At 41.8% G+C, this 26,930-nt stretch overlaps 2 protein-coding genes across 4 annotated transcripts in view; both read left to right on the top strand.

Annotated features, from left to right (window-relative positions):
* brap (BRCA1 associated protein) overlaps positions 1-9,887 on the top strand; it is an 11,240-nt gene extending 1,353 nt beyond the window's left edge. For both annotated transcript variants that reach the window (XM_054744113.2, XM_015975568.3), the window contains exons 4-13: positions 1-57; positions 1,055-1,168; positions 3,500-3,648; positions 3,962-4,037; positions 4,131-4,269; positions 6,552-6,661; positions 6,742-6,831; positions 6,905-7,008; positions 7,452-7,591; positions 9,323-9,887. The exon at positions 1-57 is cut by the window's left edge and continues 133 nt beyond it. In XM_054744113.2, the coding sequence (XP_054600088.1) occupies positions 1-57; positions 1,055-1,168; positions 3,500-3,648; positions 3,962-4,037; positions 4,131-4,269; positions 6,552-6,661; positions 6,742-6,831; positions 6,905-7,008; positions 7,452-7,591; positions 9,323-9,552 (1,209 nt within the window). In that variant the 3' untranslated portion in view covers positions 9,553-9,887. The remainder of the gene's footprint in view (positions 58-1,054; positions 1,169-3,499; positions 3,649-3,961; positions 4,038-4,130; positions 4,270-6,551; positions 6,662-6,741; positions 6,832-6,904; positions 7,009-7,451; positions 7,592-9,322) is intronic.
* A 3,128-nt stretch (positions 9,888-13,015) lies between these two features.
* tor4aa (torsin family 4, member Aa) lies at positions 13,016-23,351 on the top strand. Of its 2 annotated transcripts, XM_015975536.3 has the most exons (4): positions 13,130-13,240; positions 13,558-13,619; positions 19,062-19,505; positions 21,878-23,351. In XM_015975536.3, the coding sequence occupies exons 3-4, from the start codon at positions 19,062-19,064 to the stop codon at positions 22,733-22,735; spliced, it is 1,302 nt and encodes a 433-aa protein (XP_015831022.3). In that variant the 5' UTR covers positions 13,130-13,240; positions 13,558-13,619; the 3' UTR covers positions 22,736-23,351. The 2 variants fall into 2 exon arrangements, with proteins under 2 accessions (XP_015831015.3, XP_015831022.3); XM_015975529.3 differs by lacking the exon at positions 13,558-13,619 and having other exon boundaries at positions 13,016-13,240.
* Positions 23,352-26,930: the final 3,579 nt, after the last annotated feature.

Below are 26,930 nucleotides of genomic sequence, written 5' to 3'. Positions count from 1 at the left end.
ATCATACGAGACTCCACCCCCAATCAGTACATGGTGCTGATTAAGTTCTGTTCCCAAGTAAGCTCTATACACACTGAGGTCTAGTTCACACGTAGCCGGGTTTTTTTTAAAGGAATATCCGCCCCTCCAAAAACTTGCATCCACACCACCTCGTTTTAAAAAGAAACTCTGTCCACACGTACCCGGATAAATACGTTGTTAAGGACATGCCAGACCTGTAGGCGGCAGTACTTCCCCCGTTCTCAACCTCGTCCTCCGTCTGTGGTCTTCCGCAAGGAGCAGTAATTCCGCTTGCAAAAACAAACAAGCAAAAAGCGCTTGGACAATTGATAAAGCGAGCGCAGCTCTGAGGGCATCCATGCTGTCGGCTAGTGTAAACACAGGTCGCACACGTGATGTCAGCATTTGTTGTCGCGGAAAGTGACGTTGCGGAAATTAAAACTCCGGTTTTGTCTGTCCACACGCAGACACCCAAAACGGAGAAAACGCAGATCTTCACTTTGGCCGGAGTTTTTAAAAAGATCCGTTTTAGTGTGAAAAAACTCCATTTTCGTGTGGATGACAGGCCAAAACGTAGAAAAATATCTACGTTTTGGCAGATCCCCGGCTACGTGTGGACAGGGCCTTAATCAAAGGAAACTGGAAAGGTCCTACAGTTGCTGGTAAAATGAAACTGGACTTTTAACTTGGTGCATGTCTCTCAACAGGAAATCTCTGTTCATGTTGTGAAAACTTTCTCTCTTTCTCTCTCTCTCGTTCATTCCTGCATGGCGTCTAAGGTTTTGCTTTTGAATGTTAATAAAACTGAGGTCATCATCTTGCATCATCTTACATCATGTCAGTCTGTTATCAGTTCAGCTTTTAGCATAATTAAATAAGAAGTTAAAATGTTAACATCACATGAATAATTATTCACAACAGATGTTCCTCATGTGGGTCAAACACTAATAAAAACAGATGCAGTTGTTCTCTGAGGCTCCAGATGTTCTATTCAGTGTGTTTTTAGGCTGAAACAGCAGAAAATCTTAAATCTCCTGGTTTTGTGTGTTTTAAGGCCGATGCAGACAGTTTTTACACAGCCTGTAACGGACGCCAGTTCAACTCCATCGAGGACGCAGTCTGTCAGCTGGTCTACGTGGAGCGAGCAGAGGTTATAAAGTCTGAGGAGGTAAATGTGATAAGATCAGTCGGGGAGGAACAGGTTCTTCTGTGGCGCCTTCAAAGAGATGATCACTTTTCTCTGTTTCAAAGATAAAAGCCCGTTTGACCTCTTCCTAAAACACCCGTGGATGTTTTAACCCTCTGGGGTCCATGGACGCGTATCCGCGTCTTTTGAACAGGTCTGATTTGGGACGCTGTAGCAGCAAGACTCCGCCTCCCTGAGTTTCGGTTTCAATTCAGCTTTAAAAAGGAGATTATAAACTACACCCCAGTTTTTAAATTTTGTTAATAGGCAACGTAAAAGCGGAGTTAAACTAAACTAAAAAAACGACCTATTTTTAGACAATCTGATAACTTGTCAAAACAGCTGTTTAGTAATCCGTGAGAGGGAATGTGCTTGTGAACATTAAAAACCCACAAAAACACGAGATCCTTTTGCTGTTGGTGGAAGTCTCACATATTCAGTTGATAAAAACTATCATTATGTAGCTGAGAGAGAGAGGAAGGCTGCACGAGTAACGAGATGTGCGCAAAAAAGGAGCCGCTTCGCGGGGAAAGGAGTGGCGCGAACGGAGTAACAACAAACAATTAGACAGATATTGACGTAAACTTCATATTTTGGAGCGATCTGGACAGATATATTGTCGCTGTAGTCTAGTAGGCTTTTATTAGGCTTATATAAAGGATGATGAGAAGGATAAATGTCCACCAGGCAGTTCAGATAGTACGGCTGTTTTTTGAACTGGAAGCAGAGGAAGTGGACGGAGACTCACAGCCGGAGTCTGAGGCAAATAGCGAGGATGTTGATGACGATGTGGCAGATCCATCCTTCCTCATAGAAGAGTTGGGTCATGATGAGGTAGAGGATGAAGGCAGAGATGCAGCTCCTCGGAGATCCAACAAGAGGAGTGGGCGGCGCTGCGCAGCTGTCAGATCTCGGCGTGAGACAGAGCCACTCCCCACTCCAAAATGCATGTATATTATTGCCAAATAAATAAAATAAGTCTAAATTCAGATAGTCCAGGTTGTCCTGAAAAAAATGATACCCCATAAGGCAATATTTATTGTTTTTATTAGAAAATACAAAAGAAAAACCTAAATGAGTCAAAAAGTGATTTACACTCAGGACCCCAGAGGGCTAATAATTTTTTTAAAATTTGTTGTTTGCTATATTTAGTCATATTTTTTATAAATGTACACTCTAGATCACCATTCTAAATTACAAAAAACATTCGTCATAAATGTTTGTTGGTTTCACAGTAAAATAAACAATTTTTTTCCAATTCAGATTTTTGTTTTTGAGTGATTTAAGGTCTAATATGCAACCCCTTTATGTCCAAATATTAAAAAAAACAAGTATAAATTCATAAAGTCCAGATTGTGCTGAAAAGACTGATGCCACATAAGGCAGTGGTTATGGTTTTTATTTTGTAAATACAAAGGAAAACTCTAAATTAGTCAAAAACAGCAAATTGCACTCTGGACCCCAGAGGGTTAAACATGCCCTGGGGTAAGACCACTAGGTGGTTACTGCAGCTACGTGAGAGGTTAAAGCACAGGAATGTTAGGAGTTTCTCGTGGAAGAAAAAGAAAGGGAAAACGTTAACATAAACGGTTACATTGGTTCTTTACCAGTACATAGTTTGACTTTTCACAAGAAAAAAAGAGAATCTGTTTCTTTATATGTTCAGATTAAAGTCAAAGTTTTATTTTTTTAACAATGTAAGGAAAAAAACCAGTCTGAATATTGTTTCCAGAATAGAGTAGGACCGATGAGAAATAAGAATGTTTTTATTTTGAGTTTCGAAAGGGAACCAAAACCCACAAAACCTGCCACGCCTTGTGTAAATGAATTTTGGTGACTTCAGACCTCAGAACAGGTTTAATGATCATTTCTAAAAAGTCATAATAATAACTTACACTGCACTGTCAGTTTGATTATGTACATAACTTTTTCTAAGCTTCAACTGTTTTGAAAGTTTTTTTAAGGTGTCTGGGACTCTTATTTTGAAGGTTTAAAGGAAGTTAGAGTTCCTTAGTTGCTGCTAGAGTTGTAAAAACCACATCACAGGCTGATTTAGGACAAAACCTCTATTATTCATATTAAACCTAATTAAAACACACACACCCTGAGCTCTAGGTGAAGGTGCTCTGTGTGTTCCTTCTAACCAAACAGTGACACATTTCCGTCATGACATGACTTGTAACAGCTGAGCCACATCAGAGGATTTATTTGCTCAGCATTGAAAATGTGACCCTATGTGGCTCACTTCTTCCTTTTTCTCTCTAACTTTGATTTCCTCCTATTTTTCTGCCTTCTCCTTCCTCCTCATATCAGGGAGCCAGCCTGCCGGTGATGGAGCTGACGGAGCTGCCCAAGTGCACCGTGTGTCTGGAGAGGATGGACGAGTCTGTAAACGGCATCCTCACCACGCTGTGTAACCACAGCTTTCACAGCCAATGTCTCCAGCGGTGGGAAGACGCATCGTGAGTTTGGTTCGGCTCCCTGCATGTGGGACTAAGCGTGTGGGCAGAACTTTAACCATATGAACTATCTCCTCCTGGTAGAAGGTGATCCCTTTTCTGCTGCTGCAGTTTGTTGTTGAGAGTCTGTTGCAGCTTCTGAGATCTAGTTTAAATAACAGAACTTTCTCTGTGGTTTCGCCTGATTCAGTGTTCTGGAAGTTTCTCCGGGCTTCCCGTTACACACCGTTAGCTTTTCTTTTTGTTCTGCTCTCCACATGCATTCATCCATTCAACAAGAGGACACCACTCACACGTTGTGGTTTTCTTTTTCCAGGTGTCCTGTGTGCAGGTACTGTCAGACCCCAGAGCCAGTGGAAGAGAACAAGTGCTTTGAGTGTGGGGTGCAGGAGGTAATTCATGACAGTAGGATGGAGCTTCTAACATTCTCCCGGTTTTTGTCTGTAATTAAACTTGTTTACTGTGGATGCTGCTGCTTGCTGCAGAACCTGTGGATTTGTCTGATCTGTGGACACATCGGTTGCGGCCGCTACGTGAGCCGGCATGCCTACAAGCACTTTGAGGAAACGCAGCACACGTATGCCATGCAGCTCACCAATCATCGTGTCTGGGACTATGCTGGAGGTACTGAGCCTGTACTTGTGTGTGACTGTAAATGACTAGCTGTGACTGCAACAGGAAATGTTCTGACAAATTAGCTGTACTCATTTGTGTCCGGAAGAGGGACGAATATTTAAACTGGTTTAGAGGCAGATCCATCGTCATTTAGAGTTCCATCAGTGTTTTATTTTCAGGAACTCGCGCGTATCAAACCTGATGACTAACAGAAACGACTCTGGACTCCACCACTGTTTCTCCAGCTTTTCATAGAGCTGTTTGGTTCAGCCCATCTAGCGAGACACGTCTTTAACATCCTCTAACCTACAGCATCTCCACTGTCAGAAATATCCAAAGTAAAGCCCGACTATGAACAGCAGCAGTCGTAACATCTGTTCCTTTACGGCTCGGTTTTAATAAAGTAAATGAGAGTTACAGAAGCTAAACTCTTGTAGCATGTGAGTGAGCCGAAAGGGGAAGTTGGTGTCTTAGGGAACACGTTTCTGTAAATGAATAACTAAATAGGAACGCTGCTGGCTCACTTTAAAGGTTTTCCTCTTAACGTTTACCCAGCCTCCCGACAGTCGGCTGGAGTTGATTACTCTATAAGATAAATACATTTTCTTTTTCCTCAAAAGCTTTCAATAAACAAATGAGGCCAGAGTCAGTGTTGTGTTTTTTATCATGATGGTAAAGCTCTAAGAGACGCTTAGTGATGCAAGTCAGGTGGGAGTTTTTTTCCTCTTGTTTTGAGAAAAATAAAAATCCCGTCAGCTACTGAAGCACAAAGGTTCCCCTAAGAAAATGCAAAACCACAAAGCTAAAAGCAGTTTAGGGAGAATGTTAACCCAGAGATTGTTATGGGCGAAAATAACTTTTCTGTATGTTTTGTTAGCGCATGATCTACTGGATGCGTGACAATAAATGTGAGGATTGCTTAGAAACCGAGAAGCAGCAAGCTAGCGATAGCGGTGATGATACCTGCTAACTCTAGAAAATCTCTGGTTTTGTATTTATATTAATATAAACGGTACCGAGTCATCTTGTTTTAAAATTATATCAGTATTTTAGCAGTTTAGGGCAACAGCTGTTGCCAATGAAATGTCGTAATTTCAATGGCAAAAATCTGGAGGTATTGTCCAGTCCTAGAAACAATCCTGTGTGTTAGACGTGCAGTTACCATGGTGAGCCACAGACGGCAGCTTTACCATTTCAGCCAGTCTTGGTTCTCTTCATACTTTTCATACAGTTTATGCATCAAATTAGACATTTAACTTGGATTAAAGGTGTCATTCACTGGAAAACCTTTTTTTTCTGATTTAAAATCAGTCACTGAGTTTTTAATGCAGGCTGAACATAATAGTCTCCTACACCTATCTCCTGCATTAGCTGCTGGTGGAAAATAGACGATGAAACTCTAGGATTTGAAAAGCCTGACTGATATACGTGATACTGTCTCAACATTTATGGACTCACCCATCTTGGCTCACGACAGCTGAGAGCGTCTCAACTACTAGAAGCTAACTGTTAGCATTAGCAACACCACCAGAGGCGAGATGTCAAAATATCAAGAAATAAGACTACAAATTCTGCCGTCTGAAACAAGCACACCAGGGCCCCCACCCCCACCCCTGAGTACGACTGAAGGTTGGTTTATGCTTGACTCGTCCGTGAGGTTTGCACGGCTCCATGCTGCAAAATTGCGTCATTTTAACAACCATGCACCTCCGAGTCCGCACGGCCCAAACTTTCCGCACCGCGCACCTAGGAAATGTTCTAACAACGCGGACGGTCGAACATGGAAAAACATGGCGGACTGGCAAGAACTAGTATGGCAGAGGTTTATGAATACAGACATTTGTATGATTCAGCTCTCAAAGATCACCGTGATCAACATGTTGTTAATAATTCTTGGAGAGAAATAGCTCACACTGTCGGAAAAGACGAGGACGCTGTTAAAAATGCTGGAATGCCATGTTGTAAACAACAGTAATTTTTACTTCTACTATGGTGTAGTGTTGGATGCATGCCATAGAGCTCCATGCTGCCCCCTACAGTTTGGGAGAATATTGGCTCACCGCAGAGACAAGCCGCTTGAACCATAAACGCTGCAAGTTGTGAAGCGCGTTCCATCCGCGAGCCGCATCACCAAGCGGAAAGTAAATGCGTCAAGCATAAACCAAGCTTTACAAGGCGTTCCTGCCTACTAGAGAGTGAACCACACCTTTAAGTTATCAGAAAAGTCTGTGTTGTGAGGAATTTTCACTGTTTTGCAGTATTTTTCATCCTCTCTGACTCCTGTTTTGCAGATAACTACGTTCACCGGCTTGTGGCCAGTAAAACCGATGGGAAGATGGTGCAGTTTGAGTGTGAAGGAGAAACCTGCCAGGATGAGAAGATAGATGCGCTGCAGCTAGAGGTAAATGTGTAATTTTTACAATTCATTTGTTTCTTACATCAACATGAGACGACTGAAACAGGCTGTTCCTCTGCCTGCAGTACTCGTACCTGCTGACCAGTCAGCTGGAGTCTCAGAGGATTTACTGGGAGAATAAAATAGTTCATCTGGAGAAGGAGACGGCCGAGGAGGTACTGATGGACATAAACAACACCCACACTGTGTGTCTCTTCTGTCTCACGCTGTGCTTTACTGTCCACCCAGATCAACAACATGAAGGCCAAGTTTAAGGAGACTCTGGAGCGCTGTGATAACCTGGAGCAGCGATTAGGAGAAATAACCAAAGAGAAGCAGAGCTTTGAGAAAAAGTATGTTTGGAGAACTCTAGACTCTTCTGTCGTGTTGCTGTGCTGCTCTGCTCTCTTTCTGTGAATAATAGAGAAGGCCCAGAGGCCAAATGGCTAAAATACCTCTGTGCCAGAGGAACACAGCGAGAGATTTGTCCAAGCAGACACGACAAGCACACACCTGCTTTTCCCGGAATTCCTGAGATCTTTTTCTGAGAGAAAATCAGGATTTCACATTCTGGGAATTAGTTTAATGTGGGACAGAAGGTGGATTTTAAATGTTTTGTGTTTCTACTGGAAGAAATAAGAATCGTCGTGTAATTTTATGACCAGTCTGTGTAACTTAACTTTTTTATGTGGTGGTCCAAGTTTTCTGATAGACAGGACCCCCCCACCCCCCCATCCCGCTGTGGTTTGATGGGATTTGTGTTCATAGTTTAAAGCTAGCTTCCGTTTGTGTTTAGATGCACTCAGCTCAACAGCCGGGTGGTGAAGCTGAGTCAGGAGCTGAAGGAGGAGCAGGAAATGAACCTCTGTCTGAGAGCCAATCAGACGCAGCTGCAAGGCCAGCTGGCCGAAGAGGAGCACAAAGCTAAGGAGAGCGGTGAGTGGTGCAGCGGCCTGCTGAAATCCTGAAACACAACTGAGAATACTAAGAGCTACGTACTGAATACTTATTATTAGTTGGGTGAAGAGAGCACATTTTCTCTCCATTCCTGAGCAGATGGACAACACGTTCAAGTCTTCTGAGACCCGCTACTCTGTACATCTGTTATTGTAATCACTGAAGTCACATGATCTTTCAGCCTGAGTAGCTTCATATCCACTGCTCCATCTGACAGCTAACCATTTGTATTTCACATCAGAGTCAAGAACCGATAAGACACATTGTTTACATATTTTACCGTCTGGTGAGGCAGAGCTCGGCCAGCGGCACACATCTGTTTTGTGCAGATGGTTGGGGGGGGGGGGGGGGGGGGAGAGCACTGCAATGGGATTTACATGATAGTAGGGAGATAACAGAAAGGAATTGGTCACCATTTTAACATTTGAGCACATTAATGTGAGCAAATACACATATCCTGTTCATTAGTTTAATGTGTCTCCAGATCTGTTGCTCCTAAGCCAGTTCAACAGAGGAAGGAACTCAGGGAAGATGGTGTGAAACAGGAACGGACATGATGCATTATTGTTGGACATGAAAACGTGTTCACCAGAGACGGCTCACTGCAGACTGAAGCTGGAGGTTCGGGGCAACAGTACTTCCTCTTTGTTTGCAAATCAGAAACAAATTATTGTTACACACCAGGCTTGGTGTTGGCCCACCTCAGCAGGTAGACGGGGATATGACGAAGCAGGATAAAAAATTCCCAAATGAAGTTTCTCTAAACTCAGTTAGTAGATAATCCTGATTTAGAACCGAGATCTGACCACATTGAGGTGAAATGATGGTAATGATGGAGACATCCAGCTCAGGAGTGTGTTCATTGGTTTTCCCTGAGGGTGTTGGAAAGGGAAAATTTTAGTTTTATTAGAGACAAAGGGTGGATTTTAAATGTTTTGGGTTTCTACTGGAAGAAATAAGAATCGTTATGTAATTTTATGACCAGTCTGTGTAACTTTACTTTTTTGTGTGGTGGTCCAAGTTTTCTGGTAGACAGGACACCCCCCCCCCCCCTCGCTGTGGCTTGATGGGATTTGTGTCCCCTGAGGGCGTTGGAAAGGGAAAAATTTCCATCCAGTCTGTGAACATACCTGTGTAGTTTCCCTTCAACTTACTTCGCTTAAGAAGAGTGATCACACACTTTCTCCCATCTCACTTGTTCTGATAAACTGTATTGTGTTTAAACTAGCTTGTGGTATTTGTGGAGGTAAAACATCAATGTTGCAAGTCCCTGATAGTCACGTTGCTGCTGGCCAATCAGAGGTGAGATGTCTAAATATCAGGAAATAAGACTCGTGTTCGACTTACAAGGCATTTATTCCTACTAGAGACCACTGCAGATGCACTGATTACACGTGTGTTCAAGACCTTTAAATGTGAGCAGCAGAGCCACAAGAGGTTTAATGCTGGATTTACAAACTCTAAACTTTTTATATTTTTGAAAGTCTAGTTTTGGCTTGTTAAGGTTATTTGCTGCCCGGTTTGGTTTCAGACCAAACCTTTACCACCAGGGTTGGTTATAAACGGAGCTAAAAGACACAATCCAGAAGTGAGACTGGCATTAAACAAGCTGCCGTGTTGTGTTTAGTGACGTGTGCCATGTTGCATCCTCCATCTGTAGTAAATGACACCGTGTGTGTATTTAATCTGTGTGCTTGTGTGTTCCCACAGGAGAGCGTAAGGATGTGGTCATCACAGAGCTGCAGGAGCAGCTGAGAGATGTGATGTTTTATCTGGAGACTCAGCAGAAAATCGAGCAGCTGTCCACGGAGGCTCGCAGCGAAATCCAGGAAGGACAGATCAACATCCCTGCCAGCCCGTCAGATGGCGCTTTGGACTCAGCTGGGGCGGGCCCCTCCTCTGGCCGGGGCCGGAGAGGCCGGGGCAGGAAGAGGAAGTAGGCTGGAGTTTGGACCTAATGAACCATGCCAGAAACAGAAACTGCTGCTGCTGCTCTCAGCGACCACTCATGATTTACAGCTCTACCTGCTGGTTTAGTAACATGCGTCGGTGTCGTGGTTTCCCAGGAATCGATCAGAGAGGAAGCTTCTTCATTCAGAAAAACACATCAGTGTTTACTGCTCAGCATCAAGGCTCAGTTTAGCGTCATGTGGAACTTCTAAAGAAACATTCAGGGTCTATTTTGGTCATGAAGGTAATTTATTATTTACACGTGCCCAGTTCTATGTAAGAAAAGTTCTTATCAAAGCTGTTTGATATAAATGACTCCTCCACAGCTAAATGTGCAGCGATCTTCTTTTACAAATGACTGTTTCAGAAAGTCCTAAATACTCCTGGGCTCCATTTTTATTTTAGCTGTTTCCTAAAACATTAAAGAGTTTTTATATGAAAAGTAAAAACTTCAGCAGGATGGAGACAAACACTCATCTGCTCTGTTTGGCTGCCTTGGAAAGGCCGGAGATGGACGTCGGGGTGGGTTTTAGTGGGAAGCAGGTTTTATTTCTGTCATCTAGATCCGTGACTCCCATCCAGGTGTAGAGCAGGCGTGTCTCACAAGTGATGCACTGAGGTCAGCCTGTAGGTTTGTTTACAGAAAGCTTGAATCAGCTGATAAATAAAATGGTTTATACCCTTCAGTTATAAACTCCCGTCACTTCTGAAGATTTCCTTCTGACCCGAGGACTGCTACATTTAGGGATTATAGGAGCCTTTTAAACTAATATTCCACTGAGACGTTTCCCTGTGCTTCTGTCTTCTTACAGCGTTTTGGTCAACCCGTGTAAAAAATGAGTTGGTAAGGTTCCAGCTAAAACTTTCCCCAGTTCCCCTTTTTATAAATACTAAAGCATGTTTTATTTTTCTGATGGCATCATTTACAAAACAGAAGTTATGATCTAAATGATGTTATGATGTTTCGGTTGTTTTTTTGTTTGTTTTGAGGGAATGAGCTTTTTCTTTTGTTTAGTGTTAAAATCCTTTTTGTAATTTTTTTTATTTATTTTTTGCTCCTTGTCAAAAACTCTTGAATGGCTGAATGCTTTTGATCTAGAAGAGTAAAAGATTAGTCATCATTCTTCTTTTTACAAGTAAAAAGTGGCTCGGGCATCTGGTCAGGATGCCTCCTGGACGCCTCCATGGCGAGGTCATCTGGGCACATTCACCAGGAGCAGACCTAAAAGAAGACCCGGGACACGCTGGAGGGACTACTGGTGTTTACACGTTAGCGTCTGTTCTGTCCCTTATAGTCTCTCACCTGGCCAGGGAACGCCTTAGGATTCCCCGGAGGAGTTGCTCTCTGCTTAGGCTGCTTCCCCCATGACCCGATCCCAGATTAGTGGGTAAAAATGGACGGAAGTTTCTTGAGGTTTTATTAAAATGTCCAAACGAAGATACTCTCTCACAGCTCCTCTTCAGCTGTCTTTATAGTTCAGTTCTTAGCATCTGGTTGGAGGGACTGAAGCAACATTTTCTATAATCTGCTGTGTTTTTTTTTATATCAGTGGCATCATAGACAAGTTTACAAGTAGATCAAGCATCTCCACCTCCTGCTGTCTGAGAAGTAAAGCCATAATATCCGGTTCACGGGAACCAGAGCCTGAGCACTCAGAACGTGGAGCAGAAAACCGCAGTTGTGCTGTTGAAGCCAAGATTAAACATTACACCAAACTTACCTGATGTAGATTTCTCCTGCTGTGCAAGTATCGTTTTCCTTTTATGTTGTGGTTTAGCATTCACATTAAATGTTGCTCTCGTCTTAGGAGAAGGAATGACATTTCTGAATGAGGCAGACTATGAAGTGAGACGTGGCTGCTAACACGGACGGCGGTGATGTCACAAATGTGTCTTTACTGTTTGAAGACTTGAAACGGCCATCTTTCACATCTGCTCAGAGGAAGAAGTCACCTCTGACTGATCTCTGCTTTACTACAGCACTAACAGTTTACACACAGCTGCTTGCTGGAAGTAAACTGTGTACAGAAGCTGAAGCCACTGCCGAGAGGAAACCAGACTTCCTTCTGAGTTTCTCAGTAGAGTCACTTTATCAGTAATTATTAACCTTTATCTGAAAGCCTGCCGCTCTGACGCCTACAGGCTTCATTTATGTCTCCATAAAAACTCAGCCGTGTTTGCACCTTGGCACACAACAAGATCAATGTTTGTTATAAACAAATATTTTATACAAAACATCTTCTATTTATATCCATGTTTCTGTTTATTAGAGAAGCACCCACTGATGATCTCTTTCATCAATGTCTTTCTCACAAAAAAGGAAATTCAGTATTGATGAGATCAAACAGTAGAAATATGCACTTTGACCTTTGCTGATGTTGATGGAGCAGAATTCACTAAGCTGCTTCAGCAGCCACAATGGAATCAGGTTATGTGAGTTTTTTTTTTTTAAGTTTTTGAACCTCAGGTTTGACTTTAATTTAAAAAAATTAAAGCTGGCCCAGGGGTAGTTCTAGGGGGGGTCTAGGGTGGACTAGAGCCACCCTGAGAGCAAGCCCCCCTGCTGAGGGCAGAGCCTAAGCATTAATACATATTGATTATTGTGTGTGTGTGCGTGCGTGCGAGCGAGTGAGAGAGAGAGATAATTCAGCCTAATTCCAGATGTGGAACTAAAGCATGTAAATGCACATTTCTAAAATTGAAGTGAGATTCTGAGACAAATGTTTTCATGTTGTCACAGACAAATAACTGATAACAGTTTTGCAAAAATAATTATCAATTGAAACTTACGGAAAAACTGTTCCTAAGGCATTCCCTGGCCAGGTGAGAGACATAGTCCCTCCAATGTGTCCTGGGTCTTCCTTTGGGTCTCTTCCCAGTCTGACGTGCTCTGTAAACCTCACTAGAGAGGCACCCTGACTAGATGCCTGAGCCTCCTCAACTGGCTCCTCTTGATGTGGAGGAGCAGCAAGTTTACTCTGAGCCCCTCCCGGATGACCAAGCTTCTCACCATATAGAGCTTAGACTTCCTCAAACTCGTTTCAGCTGCTTGTTATCGTGATCTCATTCTTTTGGTCACTACCCAAAGCTCATTGTTTTAAAAAAGCTGTTAGTGGTTCATACGCTTTTTACTGAAAGCCACTTTCCAAGATTTAATCTGGATGACTAGTCTGGTATCAGTTCTCACATCAGATTTCTGGAAATTACTCAAGTTTTCTGGGTTATTTTCCCCCTAACGACGCCATAGATGAACCTCTCACTCAGGCGGGCAGAAAGCACAACTAATGCTGCTGAATCACATGTGATTTTACCATTTTAACCAATACAAGGCACAAATATTTATAGAACTTCCCTGTTTGTGCCTCCTGACTTTAATGTTATGAAGACGTGATACATTAGTGGAAAAGTACTTTGGATAAAAGCTATTTTAATAACTTGAGTAAAAGCTGATAGGTGAACTTTGAGTGTTGCAATTATTCTAACTTGTTGAAAACACAATCGGCTGAAACTGGAAAGGAGAGAATAAAGGAGGAAGAGGAGGAGCCAGGGGGTGGGTGAGAGCAGACAGACAGGCTTCCTGAAGCTGAGCTGAGTGAAGCTCTTTCTCCTTTTGACCAAACTATGGACTAGACCTGCCACAGCTGCTTCTCTCTTCAATGCTTGGAGCCACATTTTAAGGTAAGACATTTGTTTTTTCTGCTTCTGTTGTGGCAATATTTCTTCTCTCTGACTGGGAATACTCTTAATCTGTGTGGGTTACTCTCAGTTTTTCTATATGAGATTTAAAATCTGATAAAACTGTATAAATGACAGCTTCAGGTTTATAAAGCTGTTATTAGAAAGCCAGTACCTGCAAGAATAATCTCATTTTGTTTGCAAATGTGCATTCTGCTGCAGTAAAACTGTATGAAAGACATGAATTTGTGAAAAGAAGTAATTATACAGATTAAATCACATTATTGCTTTTACTGGCTTTTCAAATGCCCGGTATGCAGAAGGTCCTTCTGTGAGTCTGTGAAGCCAGAAGAAAAACAGGAGTTGAAGCCCTGATATCCCCGTGAGTTGTTCCCAGCATGCTCTTCTGAATTCTTTAGCACTGAAGTTTTAAAAAAAGAGAGGAAAGGAAAACAGCTTAGAACTATCTCTATAGGTTTCCAGAAAACACTTTGTCTCTGGGCCAGTAATAATATTTGGTTCTGGTCAGTCACACAATGCCTCCACTGTCCTCTGATTTTGTTGCTGTTGATTCAACCTCCCCTGGGTGTAACTGATAGTTCCTCTACTGTAGGGCTACAAAAGTGTTAACAAGGCAGGCCAGGGGTTTTCTTTACAGTGTGATAGCACTTGTGTTTCTGCACATCAGACTCCAGAATTTTGTTTCTAACACACCTGTTTTATCTGTAGGAAACAAAACTGGAACATGTGGAAAATTCAGTTCCCTCAAATTTAGTATGAGAAGTTTTGCAAAACAGGATGTTGCCCATCATGCAACTTAAAATTAAGTGCAGAATGCATGCAAATATGTCACTGAGCGGTGCTGTGGGTGGTATTTTTCTGCTGGCCAGAGAACGTTCCTGAATCTTTCACACTTTCCTCTCTCCAGTAACGCTCCTTCATGATGTTTTGAATATTATGGTAAGAGAGAGAGAGAGAGAGATGTTCTGAAATAACTGAGATCATTATCTCTTCCACAAGCCAAACTTATTGCTTCACTGCATTTTTCTAAACTGTTGTAATAAACTGACTCAAATATGGCTTCAACACTCTTCACTTTCACCACTTTATTTTCACAAGTCAGAGCCATGTGAGAATTTAATCCTGCAGCTCTCTCTCTCTCGCTCGCACGCACGCATGCACGCACGCACACACACACACACACACACACACACACACACACACACACACACACTGTGAATGTCCATACCTTTTCAATGTTTCCAGAGTTATTAACTTATCTTAGCTACTTAATATTATTTACCAGCGTTATAAATTAATTTGATTGATCAATCTGACATTTGTGATGTTTCTCGGAATAAGCCTGACCTGAAAGGCATTATGGTAAACGGCCTGTACTTGTATACTGCCCTTTTTAGGGTTCTACAACCCCCCACGGCGCTTCACAACACACTCATTCACCCATTCATACACTGGTGATGATGAGCTATGATGTAGCCACAGCTGCCCTGCGGCGCACTGACAGAGGCAAGGCCTGCCAAACACTGGTGCCACCGATCTCTCTGACCACCGCCAGGCGGTTTAAAATGTCTTGCCCAAAGACACAACAACAGAATTTTCTGATCAGAGCTGGGATCAAACCTGCAACCTTCTGATTAGTGGACAAGCCGCTCTACCTCCTGAGCTGTTGCTCATATTAATTAAAGATTTACGTTGAGCATCACATGGTTAGATATCAGGACAAAAGCAAACAGCTGTGAGGACCAACTGCCTTTTCTGTAAATCCTAATCCTAATCCTTTAAAGAAAATGAGTTAGAAAAAGCTCAACAATTTTTGCTCAACCACTCCACAGAGCACATTTTACTCTATACCTCATGGAAGAATTAACTGGGCGTTATTGCGGGGGAAAAACTACTAAACTAAAACGTTTATAAAACATAAAAAGTAGTAAAAACTAATTATAAATATTTTCTAATTCTTATCGCACTTCCATTTTTTTTAACTTCCTTGCTCCAGTATTATAAGTTAAGTTGTTTCTGGTGTTAAAATGTGGTGGGGATTCTGAATAATAAAAAAACAGCAGACTCATTCTTTTCATCAGAAATACTTTAAATACCACAACACTCAGCCAGTGGTTTCCCAGAAATTTGACCAGATTAAGTCTACTAAAAGCACAATTAGAAAATATTTGCAGTTATTTTGAATTGTGCTTTGAAAATAAGAACCTGTTGTGGATGGCTTCCTAAACAGCCTCTGAAAAAACTGCTTTCACATTCCACTAGACTAGTAAGCTAATGGCTACTTTGGGATCAACCTAATCCCGAAGTAAGTGTGCATTGTGGAAGTTGTTCTCAGAAATCAGGCCAGTGGTGTGGTGTGGTGTGGTATGGTATGGTGGGGTGTGGTGTGGTGTGGTGTGGTGTGGTATGGTATGGTGTGGTATGGTATGGTGTGGTGTGGTGTGGTATGGTATGGTATGGTATGGTGTGGTGTGGTGTGGTGTGGTGTGGTATGGTATGGTATGGTGTGGTATGGTATGGTGTGGTGTGGTGTGGTATGGTATGGTATGGTATGGTGGGGTGGGGTTATGAAATGGTATGGTATGGTATGGTATGGTATGGTGTGGTATGGTATGGTATGGTGTGGTGTGGTGTGGTGTGGTGTGGTGTGGTGTGGTGTGGTGTGGTGTGGTATGGTATGGTATGGTATGGTATGGTGTGGTGTGGTGTGGTGTGGTATGGTATGGTATGGTATGGTATGGTGTGGTATGGTATGGTGTGGTGTGGTATGGTATGGTATGGTATGGTATGGTGGGGTGGGGTTATGAAATGGTATGGTATGGTATGGTATGGTGTGGTATGGTATGGTATGGTGTGGTGTGGTGTGGTGTGGTGTGGTGTGGTGTGGTGTGGTATGGTATGGTATGGTATGGTATGGTATGGTATGGTGTGGTGTGGTGTGGTGTGGTGTGGTATGGTATGGTATGGTATGGTGTGGTGTGGTGTGGTGTGGTGTGGTGTGGTGTGGTATGGTGTGGTATGGTATGGTATGGTATGGTGTGGTGTGGTGTGGTGTGGTGTGGTGTGGTGTGGTGTGGTGTGGTATGGTATGGTATGGTATGGTGTGGTGTGGTGTGGTGTGGTGTGGTGTGGTGTGGTATGGTATGGTATGGTGTGGTGTGGTGTGGTGTGGTGTGGTGTGGTGTGGTATGGTATGGTATGGTATGGTATGGTGGGGTGGGGTTATGAAATGGTATGGTATGGTATGGTATGGTGGGGTGGGGTTATGAAATGGTATGGTATGGTATGGTATGGTGGTGAGGAGTAGAAAAGCCAAATAGCTCCATGATAGCATAAATTAAAATGTCTGAGGCTTTGGGGTTCTTTGCCTTTTCCACACTTCCACACCTAGACACAAATGAAGAACACACAGCCGCCTACTTTGAAACCATTTCTAACAATCCGGTCAGAGTGAGTCTTTAAAAGGCTATAAAGGAACTTTAAAGGTTGATTGATTGATTGATTAAAAGTAAGTGAGAAAAGCAGCAGTGTGAAGTTAGGGGTTACAACATTACAACACAGAATTTTTTTTATTTTTTATTTTTTATTGAGCTCACCCTGGGCTCTAGTTATAGTTTCTTTACCTAAATTCCTCTCGGCTGATGAAGTTAGGTAAACTGTGTTGATGTAGTTATAGCTAAACTGACTTTAATGGTTGCAAGTTGTGTATAACTATGCATGTGACAAATGAACATTTGACATATCAGTGTTTGAAATATTTGTATGATCTCATTAAAGGGTCAATTGAGGTAACACTATCAAATATTCTGTGAAGCTTCTCAGCTGGACGGCAGCATGACTCAACAGAAGGATTTGACTTCAAAGGGCTTCCTGATGCAGCAGAAAAGCTTTGCATGAAAATTAAACAAACAACGAGTGTGTTAAATAAATTCTGTTTTTGCAGCAAAGCCAACTTCTTAGGGCAGTAATCCTCTGAAAGATCCACAACAAATCCTAAAGCGCTCTGTCCTGTCTCGCCAGGTTTGCTTCTGAAATAAAGAAAACTAGGTTTTTGAGAAAGCCAAATATTTCAGTGTTATTTTTATCTCCTGTATCAATAGCTTTAAAGAACAGGAAAACCTGTTGACTATTTATTGTCTTCAGTAATTCACTTCAAACTATTAACAATTCAATCATTACAGAAACCTGAGTAGAACAGAAAAACAGGACCAACAAGGACTCACCAGCTGTTTAGAAGATGTGTCATTGTAACTAATGATGGGAACTCACCAAACACATTTCTAAATCAGACAAAAACAACCTGATGAGCTGTAATAGACAGTTTTCAAACAATGACTTAATTGACTAAAGAATCAGCTAGCCTGGCCATGTGTAGAAGAACAATTATTTAAAAAGCTGAAATCAGTTCCATTATTCACACCCAGAGCTGTAGAGTTAATAAATCACTTCAATAGAACATGTGTGGCGACATGAAATAGGATAAAAATCTCTAAAAGCAACACACTGTGGCCTGTTCTGTTGAAAAACTAAAGGATCCAGAACAACATCTACTAGTAAAATATTCTGTGGGCTGATGAGACATAAGGTGTTTCAGGAAAGTGTGATTTCAGAATGAAAACTCATATCTACAGTCAGACATGGTGGTGGTGGTGTGATGGTCTGGGGTTGTTCTGCTACTTCAGAACCTGGACCAATTGATATGATCAATGCAATCATGAATTCTGTTCTCCATCAGAAAATCCTGACATCATACAGGTGTGTGTGTGTGTGTGTGTGTGTGTGTGTGTGTGTGTGTTCCATCTATGAATGGAAACTTTTTTGCAGCACTGCATATATAAGAAAATCTTAACTTGATTAAAAAAATGTTCAATTTCGTAAAACTTACAAAATAAACAGAATCTAACGTGCTTTAGTTGACTTCCTGTTGATCCTGCAGCTTATGACAATAAAAACTTATTTTATTTTCATAATTTTTTTAATATAAAATTATAAATTCATCTTACCCTTCTCTGGTTGGTTTTGCTGCCTTGCATTCTTGTTTATTGTCCTATATACATGTCACAACAATCAGCAAAACAAGATATTAACATCTTTCTGCTCTTTTTGTCCTCCTTGAAGGGAGGGCAGGTGCTCGTTTCCTTTAAACGTCACAGGAATATTTTCCCTCATTGCTCCAGTTTAAATATTTGATAATAACAACAAATAATGTGTAAAACAAGAATTAAATCCACAATGAAAAAATCTGTCACCAAAGTTTTCTAGATAAAAAAAGAAATTAAACTATTTGTGTCACACTTACTTGTGCAGCTCAGACTGCTGCACTAGTCTGGAAGTGAAAGTTTCCTCATGTAGAAGAAGAAGAAACAATTGCATTTTTGGTTATTTTTTAAAACACAGAAAAGGTTTCCTTTTACCTTGCTGACAGTTTCATTTACCGGCTGTAAACTTCCTCAGAGCTGACACTTAAAAAAGAACCAAAAATGCACTAAACACAGCAAGAACATACCAAAGAAAAGAAGAAACAATGTTTTTATAAAGCTCATCTCAAGATAAAAATTACAAGGTGCTTCACACGAACTAGAAATAAAAATACCATATAAAAGAGGAAAATAGACATGTTTAAACTGAATCCTGAAAGTCCCCAACATCAGAAAGTATGAGCCAGGTAGACCAGTTCCTTCTGGGGAAACATCTGGAAGCTTTCAAGCAAAAGCTTTATTCTGGGAGATGCTTCTTCAGTAGATGATTTAATTATCTTAGAGTTCATTTTGTAGGATCTGAACCCTCTTCTCTCTTTCTGCAGATGAGTGACCAAGACACCAGCACCTCCTCTTCCTCCCAAACAGGAGATGTTGAGGGAGAGCTGGATGAAGAGTTGGAGAACGAAGAGGGGAAGAGCAAAAAAGGAAGTGGAAGTTCAACTCCCAGTCTGTCCAGTTTGGCCTCTCTATGTGCAGTCATACGCATCAAAAGGAAGTACCAGGTCATGAAGAAGAGGCGTCAGGAGAGGACGTTCGAGGCCTACAACGGCGCTCCGGTGCGCTCTAGTCCCAAAATTTTCACTTTTGACAAAGAGACCCCCAGTGCCTTCCCTGCTTTCTCTCAGGATGTTCAGAGGAAGAAAAAGCTGAGGAAGAGGAAGCGGGTGCTGTATCCCAATGATGTGGGGCGCAAGACTGTTCCCAAACAGGAGCACAGTCGAGCTAAATATGGCCTCTACCTGCTCTTTGTTATCGTCTTCGTCCAGGTAAACCAGTCACAGCTCCTCTGTTTCAAGTGGTGGAATGCACTGCTTATGTGTTGTGTGGTAAATGTAATTAGGTTGAAAAGATTTATGAAGAAAGGATGTTCCCCATGAGAATTATTCATATAGCAAGGGTATAGGACCCATAGACAGATCTCAATCATGGGGATCTATGATTGTATTTCAAAATGTCTCCACGTGCTAATGGACAATGAACAATGTCATGTACTCACTGCTACAGATGTCAGTCAATGGGGCAGTCCACCATACACTGTTGAAGAAGACACAGGTACATCCATTTAGTAATAAAGGACTCAAGTACCTCTATCTGCTCTTGACTCAAAGCAAAGTCCAAGTCTAAATAGTCCAAAGTTGATGCCCATCCCATCTCATATGAGCCGTCCCCATCTTAGTTGTTCTGCTCCGTTGCATCATCCCGCCCACCATCCCAAGTGAGAGCTGTGATTGGCATAACACAACACTCATTGGGCCAATGGTAGACCTCCTGAATCTCCTATGAAGAGTGGCTAAACCGACATGCAGAACAAACTAATTATTCTTCGGCTACTGTCTGTCTAGATTTCTAGGATACTATTCATAGGCAGCAAGACGATATTACATGGTGCCATCTTGGCCATTTCCACTGGTGTGGCTCATTTAGTGTTTTATTACAGGAAGACCCATTCGCTAACATGGTCGTTCATCTCCAGCTGTGCTGTAAATAGTGGTTATGTTTGTTTCATCCAGGGTTAAAATACAGCAACAGTTTGACTGCATGCTGTTATTCAACCATTGTGTCATCCACATGAAAAATGTTCTTCTTCACCTGATTATTTACGAGTCACAGGTCAGCAGGGAGCAGTCATAGTCAATGTCATGATGAATAGTAATTGTATGCAGCTGCTGCTATTAGCTTGAGAAGAGCAGAGTTTTCTTGTCATGAAGGGGAACTATGAGGTAGCTGTATGGAAACTGGTGGAATTTATGTAAATGTAGGATATCTGGGTAAATGATCAGATGCAACTTGGAAAACCATCACAGCAAAAGGTTTGTATCCATCAGTGAAAACAGCTGAGCATTTAAACAGAAGACTGAATTGGTAGGTCATGTTGTATGTATGGGCATTAAAAGATTAACTCTTTAAAACCTTTTCAGTAGCCTAGCTGTACGAACGAATGTCCACCCTGGAACTGGGAGATTGGGGTTCAAATCCAGTCCAGTCATACCAAAGACTTTAAAAATGGGACCCAGTGCCTCCCTGTGTGACACTCAGCTGTAAGGGGCTGGATTGGGGGGTTAAACCACCAAACAGTTCCCGAGCGCGGCTACAGCTCACCTCTCTGCACGGGGACGGGTCAAGTGCAGAGATGTCATTTTACGCGTGTGTGATGATGACTAATGGGACGTTAACTTTAAAGCCTCGGGTTATTTAATTGATCAATTTATTTGATAATAACTATGTATAACTGTATTTTGTTGTGTAATTGTTTTATAGGAAGTATAATAAAAGTATCACTTACCATCAGAGGGGAAAAAACATCTCTTTTGATATCCCTGATTTTTCATGAATGCACTAATCCTGTTTAAAAGATAGAGCTGCAAATAAGATGCTAATGTTTTTAAGAGTTTTATCACCGTTTACCTCTAAAACCTCGAATTAAACACAGTGAAGTGACAGCAATGCCAAAGGTATATGAAGATGGTATGTGAGAGACAAAATTAGCTGAGTCACCAAATCGGTGTGTGAAGCATCACAGTTGCTCTCTGAGTGAACAGCACAAAAAAATCCCCTTGACTGAAGCACATGGAACTACAATGGTTGTTTGGGCCTTGTTTGGTTGCAATCTTAAATACCAACACTAGATACCACTGAAGCATGCTCCTTTGACCTTTGACTGAGTAGGGGTTCGGGCTGACAGTGCACAGATTCTGGAAGTTAGTGAAACTACCTCAGGAAAACCTTGAGAGACAATACTGCAGCATACAAACAATGTTTCTCGTCGTCGTCGTCTTCCACCGCTTATCCGGGTCCGGGTCGCGGGGGCAGCATCCAAACTAGGGAGCTCCAGACTGTCTTCTCACCTCCACCAGCTCCTCCGGCAGGACCCTAAGGCGTTCTCAGACCAGACTGGAGATGTAACCTCTCCAACGTGTCCTGGGTCGACCCGGGGGCCTCCTGCCGGCAGGACATGCCCGAAACACCTCCCCGGGGAGGCGTCCAGGAGGCATCCTGACCAGATGCCCAAACCAAAACAATGTTTCTATTATTTTTAATAACACAATGTCAGAATTTACAGAGAATACCTCGTTTTTGAAGAACTTTTCTGCAGAAACATTTCTCTGTGTTTCTAAAGCATGTGACTGTTTCTCCTCAGGTGTACAATGCCATAGAGAATCTTGATGACCACGTCATCCGATATGATCTGGAGGGCCTGGAAAGAACTCTGAGGAGGGAGATGTTTGGGCAGCAGGGGGCAGTGGAGAGTCTCCTGTACCACTTGAAGGACTACCTGTCCACTTATGTTCACAACAAGCCCCTGGTGGTGTCCGTGCACGGGCCCAGTGGTGTGGGAAAGAGCCACCTGGGCCGCCTCCTAGCTGGACACTTCCGCTCGGTTGTGGGTGACACACTGGTGCTGCAGTACTACGTGCTCCACCACTGCCCCCAGGAGGACAACGCCATTCAGTGCGCTCACAACCTCTCAACTCTTATCTCTGGGATAGTGGCGAGAGCTGAAGAAGAAGAGAAAATCCCACTCTTCATCTTTGACGAGGCCGAACATATGCAGGTGGAGATCTTGGACGAGCTAAGGCAACTCGTCGCCTCGAAGCAGTCAAATGAGTACCTGAATGCGATCTACCTGTTCCTGAGCAACCTGGGTCACTCACACATCACCAAACACATGTTGCAGAACACCTCGAGCATTTCTATGGGGATGACCGCCTCCCGTCGCTATAGCAACCTGATGAAAGAACTTGGTCCCATATTACAGAATGTCCTGGAGAAGATTCACCCTCTGTGGTCAGAGGCGGAAATCCTTCCTCTGGGCCTTTTGGAGAAAAGTCATGTGATGGAGTGTTTCCTGGATGAAATGACTCGAGAGGGCTTTTACCCGGACCGCATCAACATTGAACGCTTGGCAGGGGAGATCGAGTACTACCCCACTGTTGGGGGGCACGAATATTCCCGGACAGGGTGCAAGCAGGTGGTGGCAAAGGTCAATCTGCTGTGAAGCGTTCTGCAGGAAACATCAGAATCCTTCATCAACACATGAAGAAAAGAAGTGAGAGGGAAGCAAGTGAGGCAACACTGTTATGAAACTTGAAAGACGACTCAGAGCCAAATTGGAGGGACGGGTTTTAAGAGTGAGGTTCATAAAAAAAAGTTGTTGTGAAAGAATTGAGTGTGTGGGCGTTGGACTCTGTGAGGAAATCCGAGAAGATGTTTGAAATTACCACAAACATTCCTTAAAGGGTCAGTCCACCCAAAATACCTCACCACTATTAGTGTTTTTCCTACAGATACAGAAAGACTGAGCACATGTTCAGATTTAAACATTGACTTTAATTGGTTAATAATGTCTCATAAATTATCAGTTAAATAGTAAAATATGTTGTTCACATGGTTACTAGTTAGTAAGCTAGCCCGTATTAACCCATTTAAGTTTTTGTGATGTTCTTCATGAGGTTCGACTTCTATTCTAGTGCCATTATGAGGCTAATCAGGGCAACCACTGGACCGATAAATAGTGTGTGAAAATATTTTTGTTTATTCTAAAACACATTGTTGGAAGAGTTGGGGCGAATAAGCAGGACACCTAAATCAGTTATCGTTTTCTTAAATTAGCTCCAATTTGAAAAATCTCACGCTACTTCAAGTAATAAACTCATAAACTAGCTACTAGCTAAGGATGCGTATTGGCAAGATTCTGGTGATATGATAAAATAACTTCAATTCTAAAGCCAGATAACGTTCGGAAATTTTAAGACTGGATTAATTTGAAAACTCAGGCCAGATGCTTCCAAGACACTTTCAGTGTTATCGCAAGATTTTGCTGTTCCGTCAGAAAGAAGGCGGTAAAAGCTGCTGCCACCTAGCAGCCAGAGGTTGAATTGCACCACACAAAAGAATCACAGTAAATGTTTGCATGTGGATTCTAATAAAATATCATTACACTTATTTTAAATATCGATTCATTAAAGTAACACGAAATTTTGCGATATTTCAGTGCATCAGTGCTTTCTTACTTTGAAGCTATCAGGTATAACTGCATTTTTTACAACTTAGAGGCTCACTTTAAAATGAAAAAAAGTCTTCAAGTTTAAAAAGAAAACTAGGTTTGTTGTAGCATCATGATCTGGACTTTGTCACAATATTCAGACAAAGGAATCCTTTTAGTTTAGATGATGATAAAAGAAAATAAACCAATTTTATTGTAATATGTGATCTTAGAACAGTAAAATATTTACTACGCTAAACTCAGCCAAGCTTGAGGCTCACATACGTGCCCACTGCCTTCAGCCCAATACAGAAAAGACAACTTAACATTTATTAACAGTCAAACTAAAAGTGAGATTTTATCTTTAATGAGTGAGTGAATGATTGAGGGGGACTAATCCTTTAGATTAAAGAGGAAATAGGCAGCTTTAACAGATATGAATGCTAATCAAATGACTGAAGGACATGTATAACTGTTCAGTTTAAATCAAAACTCAGAAATCCGTTTAAAAATTACCGTTGAGGTGTTTATAACACTGAATTTAGGACATGCAGGCAGACTGACTCGTAATACTGCAAGTCATCAGAAAGGAGCAGCTGAGAACCATTTAGCTGCATGTAGAACGTCTCCTTTTACTGAGAACATGACAAGGGTCTTTATCACTGACCACAAATATTTCTGCATGGATTTGCTGCAGGTTCACATCCAGAAGAATGTACCTGGAGTCAACTCTGGCCTGTGCCAGTACTTTATGTCTGGTGTCCATAAAATTAATTAAAAACATATTTAAAAAATGGGGACTGTGAGGTTTTTCTTAATGCAATAATTAAGATTTTAAGAACCTTTCGTGTGTAGTTGTTAGCTGTAACAGACAGGACTTTAACCTAAAATGTCACAAACCTAAACTGTGTTTGTAAAAAATACCCATTACATCAACTCCGTACAACACACACACACACACACACACACACACACATACACACACACACAACCTAGGTTCAAGTTAGACTGCATATTTTTAGTCTGTGGGAGGAGACTGGAGAAAACCCACACATGCATGAGGACATGCTAACTCCACACAGAAAGGCCACAGCAGGGATTCATACCTACCAACTCTGCCTCCATGCAGCCCTCGATCATGGAACAAAAATAAATTGAGAAACAAATAAATTTTTTATTTCTTCATTCTGAACGTTGGCCAGCTCCAATCACCAGCATCATGGTGCATCTGGTGGTATTTGTTATTATCATCTAGTAACTATTTGTTTCAGGATGTGGTTTGTCATGAAAAAACAGTTTCCTCTACATGTTAGATACATACTTTGATTTACGTAAAGCATTTGCTTTTGACATAATTTTCTTCAAAAATGTGACCAACCTTGGTTAAATGCTGCAAAGCTAAGACGTTATCGCTAAATTTTACTCGTGGTTAAACAACGTTAGTTGTGCAAATATTACTACATTAAAGCCTAGATCGTTTGCAGATCACATCATAGTTCACTAAGTTGATCAGGAAGCAGCCCAGTGGACCTGGTAGGCCCAGAGACGGGGTCTGCTGGACCTCATCCTTCTGCAGCTGGTTAGAAGGCAGGTTGTTACGCCCATCTATTCAACTGGCCGGCCTGTGTGCAGGATAAAAGCCTGCTTGGTGCAGCCTCAGGGAGATCATCTTGACAGCTCCTGCCTGTGGCATTTGGTGATGCCTTTTAGAGCCTGATTTTAAATAAAAATTATCTTTAGCCCACACCCTGCGCCCAGACCTCCTCAGGTTGCGATCCGGGTCGTAACACAGGTTAGGATGTTTTTGCCTGCTTTTATATTTAAACCACTGAACAGGTTTGTATTAAAATGTCAGAAAATAAACTCTGATCATTATTACAAATATACATGTCAAGGAGTTAATTCTGTTTGAAATGGCAACTACGTCTAATCCATCACTAACGACTGAGCCAGTTTTATAGAAAATGAGCGGAAATGTTATGTTTAGTAGCCGAGTCATTTCTAACCACGCTGCTGTAGTTCCAACAGTTCATACAAGACCTTGTAATGTTTTTAAGATTTAACCAAAACAGTTTTTGCTCCAATATTTGTCAACAGGCCATCTTAGTTTAAAGCTGAAAAGTGGTGGGTGACTACTTAATACATGCTAGACCTTTAATGAGATACGTTCATCCTTTTATTCCTCATACTATATATATTCCCCTGTAATTGTTCCTCGCTACTTTGTTTCATTTAGCTTAGAGCAATTTAGAATAGTTTTTAAAGTTTTCTCCTCCTAGGTCATTTATAGATGCATTCTGCTTGCCTCTGTTGCTGCTTTGATGCATTTTGTTCTTGTTATTTAGATCTGCTAGTGTTTTATAGCCTAACCCTTCTGCAAATATAAATAACTTGTTGATATTTTAGTTTCTTAAAAAATGCATACTCAATCTGACAAACACAATTTCATCCATTTTTCTTTTTTTATTAGTTTACATTGGAAAAAAATAGGGTACTGTGTCTACATGAAAAATTAACACAATTATCATGAAAACACAATCAGATGGATTAAATAAATACCACATTTAGATGCGTGACCTAAATGTTTGTGCGGGTCACAATACTCGGCCATATTCGAGAGCGTGACTTGACCCTTTAAGGTGTGATATCTGACAGAGACGAGAGCAGCAAACAGCTGCTACCCCCCCCCCCATGACCGCTGAGCCGACAGATGAAAACAACACTGTAGAAATGCAAACTACACGATTTACCAGAAGATCCCACCATGTTGATTTCACCTATCAAACTCAGCAGTCACGGTGGTGCATTTACAGACCTTTTAAAATAATCTAGTTTATAAGAGTTTCCTTCAGTAACAGCAGGTCAGTCTGCACTTTATGAAATGTGTGAAACAGACATCCCAACAATGTCAAACTAAAAACGAAGAACTAAAACAGACACTCTGAACCTGTTTTTAACCACAGAAATAAACTTTACGCTCAGCAGCCATGTTTCCATTCTCACATGCTTTAAGATACAACGGCTTTAACACTTACACCAACGACTACGTCATCCAAGTCCTACAGGGAAATAAGTAGTGTGACTTCATTCGTAAAAATATTTCACCACTGCCACTTCAGGGCCTGCCTCACAACCTCAGACTCAACTGGTATTGTCAGAAACGCTGACTAGACGTGTGAACAGGGAGTGTGTGTGTGTGTGTGTGTGT

This window comes from Nothobranchius furzeri, chromosome 6 (assembly GCF_043380555.1).
Source record: "Nothobranchius furzeri strain GRZ-AD chromosome 6, NfurGRZ-RIMD1, whole genome shotgun sequence".
In the NCBI taxonomy this organism is placed as follows: Eukaryota; Metazoa; Chordata; class Actinopteri; order Cyprinodontiformes; family Nothobranchiidae; genus Nothobranchius; species Nothobranchius furzeri.
Note: the sequence above shows the minus strand (reverse complement) of the source record. Positions and strands in the feature narration are given on the sequence as shown.

Coding starts and splice junctions, on each gene's coding strand:
- tor4aa (XM_015975529.3), top strand. CDS start 19,062: ATGAGTGACCAAGACACCAGCACCTCCTCTTCCTCCCAAACAGGAGAT. Junction 19,506..21,877: donor TTGTTATCGTCTTCGTCCAG/GTAAACCAGTCA, acceptor GTTTCTCCTCAG/GTGTACAATGCCATAGAGAA.